This window comes from Portunus trituberculatus, chromosome 17, assembly GCF_017591435.1.
Source record: "Portunus trituberculatus isolate SZX2019 chromosome 17, ASM1759143v1, whole genome shotgun sequence".
NCBI classification, from domain to species: Eukaryota; Metazoa; Arthropoda; class Malacostraca; order Decapoda; family Portunidae; genus Portunus; species Portunus trituberculatus.
This window is the reverse complement of record NC_059271.1, coordinates 11,309,235-11,320,251: the sequence shown is the minus strand read 5'-3', so window position 1 is coordinate 11,320,251 and position 11,017 is coordinate 11,309,235. Positions and strand designations below refer to the sequence as shown.

Sequence of the window (11,017 nt, the reverse complement as noted above, 5' to 3'; positions counted from 1 at the left end):
TACGATTACCGTCCTTATGTGCATTGTCAATGATACATTCAACTAACCTTGGTAGGGCTTCCTAGTCACATGAACCCAGGATAATGGCACCAGTGATGGCGGTATTCAAGGAATTATGGTAGTCCGCGACAGCCTACCGCGCCGAATACGTATGCAGAAGCCTTATCATCTACAGAAAACAATATTAAGCAAGCATGCAATGATTAATATATCAGAAAAATGTTTGAATGAGTGTAATAATATTATGAGGACAAGATTAACATGAAGTTAAAAATAAATGCAAAGGACAAGGAGCCAAAAAAACAAACCACAATCTGTGAACAGAAACACTTTCTTTTATACATAGTACAGAGCTTACGTTGGGATGCATCCAACGTACACTGTCACTGAATCCTCTGTAATATTCAGCACCTTTGAAACCTGCAGGGAAATCATGAACAGTATTAAAATAGTAACAAATAATAATAGAATATGTGTTAATTCGGCTCACTCATAAGTTATCTTTTGACACAACCAGTAGTCTAAAAGAAAATCATGAACTTTAAATTCATAAGCAATAATTCACGCAAGTAGGAAAAGCAATAAATAACACAAAAGAATTCGTTAGTAGCCGTGCCGTGATGGTAGTACCGGCGAAGTGGTACTCAGGGGTTACAGGTTAACATAACAAGCTATAGCTGCAAGACTATTGAAACATAAGTAGGTGACAGCTCATTATTCTTATTATTCATTTATTCACAGAGTTCAATTAACAATTCATTCTACAGGAGAGAATGTAGGGACCAGCCCTCTCTTGTGTTGGGAGTAGGTGGTGCCTCAGCTGTGTTGCCCACAGCCAACACTTCTGAGGCAAGAGTTCACCCTCCGCCTTTTTCTACTATTTCTGTCGTGTGTTATTCACTGGTCAGTTTTCTGCAATTATTCTGTCTTTTTTTTTCCAACTCTGCACTACGAATTTTTTCATACATTTCACAATTTCATCATCGTTCATTCAGTCTCCAAGCAAATATAAAACCATGGTAATTCCTCCATCCTCTTCTAGTTTCCCCATAGTATTCTTCTTTATCTACAATGTGTAAAAACTTTTCCTTCAGCGGTCTTCTCTCTTCTTTATTCTTATCACATTCCACTTTTATATATATATATATATATATATATATATATATATATATATATATATATATATATATATATATCCTTTATTCCTACACAGAAGCTGCTGCTTTGTTCCTGCTTCTCCCTTTTTGATAAAGTGCAGCCAAGGCATTCCTCCCTGTTGCCACCAGCCCCCTCCAAACAAAACTATACCCGATTTTGCAGTTCCAATAGGAAGTTTGAGCCTGCCATATTTGGCTGAATTGGAAAAAAGATATGTAGAAATCCCTAAAACATGGATGAAATCTAACCTAAACTAACCTAATTTAGCTGAGGGGCTCTGCTCCCCTTCCCCCACCACTGCTTGACCTGCCCTCCTCCATAAGTTATAAATCCATAATAGACTGATAAAGGTTACTGGAATAATGCTTATATGTATTAGCACATACCAGAGGGATCAGGGCTGGAGGGGTGCATTGCTGTGGGTGGGTGGTGTGACTTCATGGGTGTAAAACTCTAGTAAGGATAGTTTACATTCAGAACAGCAATCTGATGTTATGGGTACAGAGTAAATGCTTGTCCAAGCAAGATATATTAAACAGTGTCACATATATACAAGTAATATATGTAGCATATAAAAATTAAGAAAACAATGGAAAATTACTTTTAGTAGTGCCTGCTCTACTTATTTAAGTGCATGCCTACATCATTCAAAGCTGTTCTGAGCCTCAGTCTGACAGAAACTAGGTATTGAACGGAAGTAGCTAGACTTGTACTTTGTGGGTTAGCTACTTCAAATTTCAAAGTATCGTCCCATGTGAATATTGCACTTCGGCACATTAAAACTCTCACAGAAGTAGAACTTTTTTTTTTTTTTTTTTATACGGTAAGGCCTATAGCGCCTGTAGGCACACTTGAAGAGTGTATGGGAAGCGCTGTTCAGCTTCCGCCCATTAGTGGCGCAGGCAATTTTATTTATAGTGGTACCCATATTAGGGCCCATATCACCAACCTAGCTCATCTTGAGTGCAACCACCTAGAACCTGGGTATCATGGTGATATGTAGGTAACTTTAAATCACTTGACAAATGGCAAAGTGTTTTAAGGCTGTATGTGGTGGGATTCGAACCTATGCGTAAACGTCTGCCCGATCCCACGCTCACCACATTATCCACTATGCCACCGCCTCCCTAGAATGCTACCTAAGCATGTAAATACAGCGTACACAGGGTACTAGACCTTATTTTATAGATTAACTCTCCCTTTTCCTGCCATTTATCTCTAGCCTAAACTGTAACATACTCTGCCAGTCTTCTGTATGCCACCATATCTTATTTGGATTTTGTTTCCTTGCATGCCATTTCAAAGTGGATTTTTTCTCCAACCCTGTCTTCCATCATCATCCATTCTCTATCTTTCTACTTATAGCTTTACCTGGTAGTCTGTTCCAGCCTTCCTGTAGGTTTTCCCTTTTCTTCCACCTATTTATCTCTTTTTTTCATGTGAAGCCTGACGTCTTCAATTGTGGTTGTCTTTGCCCATCTTTCTTCTCCTAAGCCTTCCTGTCTTTTCATGGAGATCTGTTATCCTTTGACAGTTCTTTCCCATTTCTCCTTTTATAGTGTATAGTTCTCTGTTTCTAAGGGCTCCTAATGCCTACCTACCTTCCATATCCTGTATGTACTTTTCTAAAACTGTACATATATCCTTTTCTGTAGATGGTATTAATTCAGCACTGTACAAACAATGTGGGACTTCCATATCTTTCCATTGATTCTGACCTACTTCACACTTATTTATAACTGGGCTTCTATTCAAAAGCATCCCTGCTACTTTCCTTGCCTTGTCTTCATTAATAATAATTTGTCTCTCACCTTCTATTCCTTCACTGCTAACTTGCCTTCTCTACTACTTCCAGTACATTATCTTCTTGCATCCACTGGTTATTCACTGGTTATTTCTGTCATTATTAGATTGAATTCCTTTGCATTTATGAGGACTAAACTTGAACCTTCATTTCCTTCCGTATTTGCTCACTATCTCTAATAGTTCCTCCATGTGTTATTCTTTATTATGTCATCAGGACTACATCATCTCCATAATCTACCATCTCCTATTTCTGTACACTTTCTAGTTCTCATCAATAGTTCTTCTAATATATACAGCTCACTATTCTCTGTATTATAATGTAGAATTCAATATTGAGAATCATCATCATGCCAGGATTTTGTTGTTTTCTTAACTATATCTTCACAACATTATTTTATGAATTGAAGACCCTCAGATGGCCTAATTAGAAATTAAGTATCTTGTGTAAATGTGTTTTTTAATAGTTTACTTTGTCTCTTTGTCCAAAGCTTAATAGAAAACTTGTCACTTTTGTATCTTTCTAGACATGGATAAAGTCTTATGTCTTTTCAGTGTAACTGTGATTTGATAATGGCATGCCCCTTAGTTTAATTTGGTGTTCACCACTATATAACAATTTTATGAATACTGAATCTGACAGGCACTGTACTGATTTTTTTTTTTTTTTTTTTTTTTTCATGGCATCTTCACTTTTCAGAGTCGAGCCTCACAGGTTATTCGTCATGTCTTTGACTCAAGTCAGCCGGCTTTTGCCTATGAGGAACCCAATCATAATGACTGTGAGAACCAGGACAAGAGCTCCTAACATTAAAAGGCCAGCAGTGCCCCACTTCACACGTGCTGTGGTCCTTGAACTAACAAAACCCATCCACAAGAAGAAAGATGAAGGTGTCCATCCAAGGGAAAATTGTATGAGGAAGCTGAGAGCTATTGAGGGAGAGATGAAACAGGTAACCATGAGAGCAAGACACAAGAAGGACATTTTACAAGTGATGCCTCCTGTGTAATATATTAGAAAAAAAATGTATTTTGACCCATTTTCTATGGAATTTAGTTGATTTTTAGTAAAGCACATTCTACAGATTTTTGAGAGATGTAGTTTTTTTTTTTTTTTTTTTTCCATCATGTAGTGTTTACCTTCTGGTAATTGAGAGTACAAAGACTTCAAAATTACTTTGGGACTTGATCATCTTTATTGTCTTGATATTTAAGTGGCTGCTTTCCATTCTTCTGGTTGGGATTTGTCCTGCAGGTTTGGAAAAAGCTTTCATGAATGAAGATTTATTTCACATTCAGATCACTTTCCCAATGGACATCTCAATAATAGTTCAAGATGAACTTGATCATTGATGAATAATAGGAAGAGAGCGGGTGACAGGACAGAACCCTGAAGAACAACACTGTTAATAGATTTAGAAGAACAGTAGTCGTCTACCACAGCAGCAATAGAATAGTCAGAGAGAAAACTTGAGATGAAATTGCAGAGAGAAGGATAGACCCTGTATGTACGTAATTTGGATATTTAAGCTTTTTGCGGGACTCTTTCAAAGGCTTTTGACATGTCTAATGCTAAATTCACACATTCAGGTGAGACACATATCTTCCGATGTGTAGAATTTTGCCTGTACATGGAGATACCCAGCCATAATTATGCACGCAATCAAAAAATGTGTAACAGGCGATCTTCCAGGTGCTTGAGCAGTCAGAAGCTGAGTGCCTCAAAAATTCAATTCCTCCATCTATCAACTTAACACAACCTTCCAGACAACTATCTTGTCTTTTTTCAGTGGCATGCAACTGTCCCACTTTTCTACACTGAATATCCTCAGTCTTTCCTTTACTTATATTCTAAACTGGGAGCTTCACATCTCAGCTCTTGCTAACAGAATTTCTATGAAGTAATGCATTCTGAGGCGTCCACCATTATTTCTCATCCCCTCCCCCATCCCCCATCACATCAAATTACTAAATTTGTACATGGGCCTTATCCACCCATGTATGGAGTACTCTTTGCTTGTATGGGGGAGGGGGGGAAGTTCCACGCACACAGTTTTATTAGATAGAATGGAATAAAAAATTGTTTGTACTTTCAATTCTTTTCCTCTGGTTTAGTGATTCATCACCTGCTGCACTCACTCGAACCACATGGATCATGCTACTGCATGATCACTCGTTCCTTCATAGGTCATGCTGCTGCACACCACTTGTACCACCCATGTCTTGCTCAGTGCTACAAAGTCAAGGTGATCATCATGGCATGATCATATATGCATACAAAGCTACGATATCCAATATAGCAAGCAATAATGAAGCAGAAATGCAAATATTGTGGTGAAAGGAACACACAAGGTAAAGAGGGTAACAAAAACAAGAAATGGTGGCCGTCGATTGGTGCTGGACAAATGCCTCATTATGTCCTGTTTTGTTTTCTGTGTTTCATAAAAGTTTTCACTTTGTACATTACAAAACAATCCTTTCTTGGTGGTAAGGATTGTAAAAACTAATATAAATGTTTTATGAACATTAATGTATATGTGAGACAGTATCACCTTGGGAGGTGGTTTTATTGGCAACCTGCTAGCCACCTTATTGCCAAGGGAACAGTGTCTCCCTGTGTGTTCATGGATATAATTTTGCAACTGGAAGTTGCTCCACTTCTTAAGTTTCTTGGATCTCGGCCCACTGCAGTTCCTACCATAAGCAGCGTGAGTGCACATGATATCACAAAGTCGAGTTAACTTGCGTTGAATTGAATAAATCGTGTTATTCAATCGTATCTCCTCAAATGTCAAGTCATGTTAAATTGAAATCGCATTATTCAAACTCGTGTTAATCTAGAGTTGAATGCAATTACACTTATAACAATAACCTATTATGACAACACTCATCAGGGCATACCTTCTTCTGGCACCTTGCTATACTTTCCATACTCTTAAGTAATACTGGACTATTTCAGCCTACACCTCCGTCTCAAGTTTCACAATCCTCTAGTTTGACCCTTGGTCTTAAATTCTTACCTTCCTGTTTTGTATACTATCATCACGAGTTTTGCACTGCTTTGACAAGTATTGGCATCGTGTGTACTGTCTCAATACTCCAATGAGATTTCCAATGGTATCTTCCACATCTGTACCACTGACACACCCACTGATGGGTAATATTTGGGCATCTGAAGCAGTGCTGCTGCTACATTTTTTTCATTTGTTCCACTGAGCTCACAGCCACTGTTTTTTGCCTCAATCCACTGGAGAACCCTCCTATACCCATGTTTCACTGTAGCAATATTGACAAAGTGCCAACTTTCCATCATTAAGTTTATAGTTTTCTTGATATTAAAATTATGAAAGAAATTCTGTGCTGTCATAATTTACTTATGTCTGAGAAAAAGATGAAAGAGATCAAGTTATTGGAAGAAGGAAAGAGAAAAGCAGGCAGGAAATTCCAGAGTTTACTAAAGAAATGGATGAATGATTGAAAATTCTGGTTAACTGTTGTATTACAGAGATAAGACAGAATAGAGGTAAGAGAAAAGGAAGTCTTGTGCAGCAAAGCCACTGGAGGAGATGGGAACAGTTAGTAAAATCAGAAGATCAGTTCACATGAAAATAATGGTAGAAGGTAATAAGAAACAACATTGCGGTGATGGGAAACAGACTGACATGTAGTTAGAGGAGAGGAGTTGATAAGATGAAAATCTTACTAATATAAGGCTGAGAATTGTGGTTATACAACTAGATAACTAAAATGAAAAAAAATATAGGAGACTAGTAAAATTAGGATATTGTCTTTAATAAAGTAAATTGATTTTTCTATGTGGTTGTATTAAGAGAATATATAGATTCTGAATAGAGTGAGACAATGAGAACATCATGGAGAGGATTGTGAGATGGATCAGGAAAGGGTTAAATCACAAGCATAAGGATCAAAGCATTCATGGGAGCGAAAGGCATGCATGTAACAGAGTGAATTAATGCAGTGTGTTCTGTAAGGAGTAGCACACACTGGTGAAATAAGAGACCTTAACATCTTAATTATGATGCCTTTGTTATGCTATACATATGAATTGCTTTGAGAAAATTAGTTTTTATTTATTTTTTCAGGTTTTGTATTGTTTATTATAAATACCTTTGAGTTTTGTTTCCATTGTTAATTTTTGTTATTGCTTTATATTCAGGATGTATAATTGCAGTAATTGAACATATCAGTTGTTTTTATATATATATATATATATATATATATATATATATATATATATATATATATATATATATATATATATATATTATATATATATATATATATATATGTTTTTTTTTTTCAGGTCAACCCTTATGAACAAATCTTAGCCAATGAATTCCGCGAGAAAATAGAAAATGCAAAGCTTGTCGCAATATTTCACATGCTTCCTACATCAGAAGCCGGATTATTTGCAGCCCGGTTGCAGCTCATCAAGATGAATATGAAATACATAAAACATAATAATACGGTATTACTAACATCTGTTTTTTTTATAATTAATTGTTCAACATTAGACAGAATTTCTTATATATGTATATAGTATTATTGAGATTATATAACCTTGTTAGAAATTTGTGGCAAAAGATCAAATGTCTGAAGTTTTTCATATTTTGTATTTATATGTAATATGCTTTAATTTCAGATTATGAGACTTGCTTTCATGGGTACTAAATATGAGGCGCTCTTAAGCCTGTATAAGTCCACCACTTGTACTTTTGTTGGTGATGAGATTGCTGTGGCTAAGGTAAGCAACAGAAGTGAATCTAAATGTTATAGTGATGCTAAACATTATCATAATTTTATTATGGTTTACTATAGAGGTGTGATTCACAAAGCAAAATGTTATTGCAATATTACTTGTTTCCATTGTTTACTATGGCTCACTAAAACATTTCAATTCATAATGCAAAATGTAGTGATGTTAATTATTGTCATCATTTTACAATTTTTCAGATATGTAATTTACAAAAGGAAGTGTGTACATGATAAAAGTAACTACACCTTTTACCCTTTTTGATGTGGCAGATTTTGCATTGTCAAATAATTTTGTCCTTAACCAGTAGCTGTTTCCTGAAGGTAGGGTGACGTATGAAAAGAACAGTAATTATATTCCATTCTTCCCTGGTTATACCAAACCTTTACACTTTTCAACTTAAATAATTTTACTAGTGGAACATTTCCTTTAACCTTTCTGGCAAGGTCTTCTAACATAATGATACTTGTTTCCTAGTTGCTGAAGATCCAGAAAAAGATAAGTTCTTTAGTATTGCTTGGTGGTATTGTGGAAGGAAGATTCATGAGTGTCCAGGACCTGCAGCGCTATGCCAACTTGCCATCCCTACACACTCTCCAGGCACAGCTTGTCAGCATCCTTGGCACCCCAGCACAGCAACTCTCTCAAAATCTCTCTGCAAATCAGGTCTGTTTGCAACCCACAGAAAAATTGAAATTTATAGTGTAAAAATCCAGTGTATAGTTTGCAACTATATTTTTTTATGTGATATTTTGTTTCTGCTAAGTATGTACAGATTGTCAGTTAAGTAGGACAGTCATGTACTGAATGGATTTCATGGTTCTCAAAAATGTTTTCCTTAACAGTCTATGCCTAAATAGTTTGATATGGCTTTTGTTTCAGACTTCTAACCCATAGATTGTTGGCTTTACTTAAATACAGGTGTATTTAATCAACACTTGATAAAATGTGATGAGTGTAGTGTACACTATATATGCTATTTATGCTGTTATTAAGAAAGGACAACACAGTAATTTAAACATCCTCACAACACTAATGAAACCATGTCTCAAAATATAATATTAAGTTTTGACTAAGTATGTGCAGACAACAATAAAAGATAAGCTTCAATAAGTAATGACCAGATCATCTACACTTATACTCGGATTTGTCCTCTTAAAGCACAAGTTTCCCAATATAAAGAAAGCTTAAAATTATTTTTCCATAAATGGTTAAGGAGAATGTTTATTGAAAAATAAGAAATCATTGAGAATATTTATTGAAAAATAAGAAGTCATCCTAGGTATCACTGCATCAACTTCACTGATTTCCACAGTTCTAACAACTGCATACATTATATACCTAGATGTGTGTGTAATTTGTAGGTATTCCTAGTCTACTGTATTATTTTATTTCTGTCAAAGTGGTATTTTTTTTTAACAAGATAAGAAGAGATCTTACAGATACTGATTCTAATGTACATACCCACCTTATTAAGATTTTTGTTTTGGTACCCTCAGGTGGAGCTGTCTTCTGCCCTGTCTCGTTATGCTGATGACACAAAGCCTGAGGATGACTCCAAGGCATTGCCCAGCTCATAGTTGGGAAGGTGATGTCTATAACTTAGAATTGTACAGAAGGAATTACGTGTAATATAATGTAAGATTTTGTTACATATATTAAATTAGAAATTCATCGACATCATTTGTTTCATTGAACTTGTACATTATATCATATAAAATTCACTTTTACTTTCAGTAACAAGTGAAACTTATGTGTGTGAAGTTTTAGTGTCATTGTTACAGATCCCTTTCTATAGATATCAATAACTTGAAGAAAATAGCAATTAATACCATCACTGTCAGTGTACAGTCCAATCCAGTTCATCTAGTCAATATGGAGGGTATTTCAGCAATGATCTCACATGTATTTACTTTCAATCTGCTTTCTATTCAAAATCAATATAGGGGACTTGCAGCTGCAGAAAATCCTAGATTTAAAAGAAGAGAAAAATGGTTCATTGGTCTCACATAGAGAGAAAAACTTCCCAGAAGGTCAGGAGGAAAAACATTTTCTTGTTGAGAAGCTTGAGATGATCAAGGACTAAGTAGAGGGTTAGTTTCTGTTTATTGACCAAGATGTGATCCACTCCTCACATGGTGGTGGAAAGCTGCAGTCTTTGGATTTATCACAAAAAAATCTCACTGGTCACAGATTCTCCCACATATTCATTTCATGTATTGATTATTTACTGCACATTAAAAGGATGTATTATACGTAGTACATACTAGTGCAAATGTCTGTGGGTCAGTAAAAGACAGTATATAACAACATATGTTTTATCACTGAGATAAAACTCTCAAAACATACTGTAGGTGTGTACAGTACATGTTATATAATGAAAATGGGATCATTCTTAAAATTAGCACAATAATCATGTTTTTGACTGAAAGGGATATGTTACACTATTAAGACTGCATTCCGGTAAAAATTTGCACTTTTACATAAATCACCATAAAAGTTAGACATGATTTCTGTGACTATTCAAAGACTATTTTTGGTTATATTCTTAGAAGTTTCTCTACAGCTTATGTACTGCTGCAGCATACTCCTTCTCCATATTTATAAAAAAAAATATCATTTTTGGTTATATTCTTAGAAGTTTCTCTACAGCTTATGAACTGCTGCAGCATACTCCTTCTCATCCATAAGTAACATTTATAAAAAAAATATCAGATTTGATTGAAAAATTCCATACAAGAAAAAGACTGAAGAGATACAGGTTGCATACCATGGCTAATGGAAGTGAATCAGTCTGCCAGTATTTGTACTTCCAAAAGAGAAACTTCACCAAAGAATACATAACACAGACTAGAACATGTGCAACACAGGAAACAACATACAGCATATTCACATTGTCTTGCATATTTCAAGATCAAGCAATGAATTACCTTTTCATTTCTGACTACTCAAGTTCACCAAGATAAAAGTGAGGGCATTATGAGATACAGTGTAGTACAGTCATACAAGCACAACAAAGGCCTTTCCTTATTACAGATGTAAATTACATGAAAATCAAAGAAACAGACAGCCAAGTGAGAGGTTACACACTGGTAATCCTATGTATGCAAATCAGAGTTGGGCACTTCTGTACCTCAGTCCGCACCTCCGTGCCTCTATACCTGCAAACCAGAAAACGAGGTGTGGAGGTCCGAAGTGTGAAACAATTTTCAAAAGTGCGGAAGTAACAGGTATGGAAAAGCGAAATTTTAAGTCCGTACCACCACGCCTGAGACAGGTGCA

The 11,017-nt window shown here is 35.7% G+C and overlaps 1 protein-coding gene across 2 annotated transcripts; it reads left to right on the top strand.

Moving 5' to 3' along the window:
• Positions 1 to 586: 586 nt before the first annotated feature.
• LOC123504844 (39S ribosomal protein L10, mitochondrial-like) lies at positions 587 to 9,415 on the top strand. Of its 2 annotated transcripts, none has more exons than XM_045255736.1 (6): positions 587 to 699; positions 3,662 to 3,914; positions 7,286 to 7,450; positions 7,625 to 7,726; positions 8,213 to 8,401; positions 9,235 to 9,415. In XM_045255736.1, the coding sequence occupies exons 2-6, from the start codon at positions 3,687 to 3,689 to the stop codon at positions 9,313 to 9,315; spliced, it is 765 nt and encodes a 254-aa protein (XP_045111671.1). In that variant the 5' UTR covers positions 587 to 699; positions 3,662 to 3,686; the 3' UTR covers positions 9,316 to 9,415. The 2 variants fall into 2 exon arrangements, with proteins under 2 accessions (XP_045111671.1, XP_045111672.1); XM_045255737.1 differs by lacking the exon at positions 587 to 699 and adding an exon at positions 815 to 903.
• Positions 9,416 to 11,017: the final 1,602 nt, after the last annotated feature.

Excerpts from the sequence above, each read along its gene's own strand:
- LOC123504844 (XM_045255736.1), top strand. The coding sequence starts at position 3,687 with ATGTCTTTGACTCAAGTCAGCCGGCTTTTGCCTATGAGGAACCCAATC. Across the intron at positions 3,915-7,285 it reads TTGAGGGAGAGATGAAACAG|GTCAACCCTTATGAACAAAT; the intron begins GTAACCATGAGA and ends TTTTTTTTTCAG. Across the intron at positions 7,727-8,212 it reads ATGAGATTGCTGTGGCTAAG|TTGCTGAAGATCCAGAAAAA; the intron begins GTAAGCAACAGA and ends CTTGTTTCCTAG.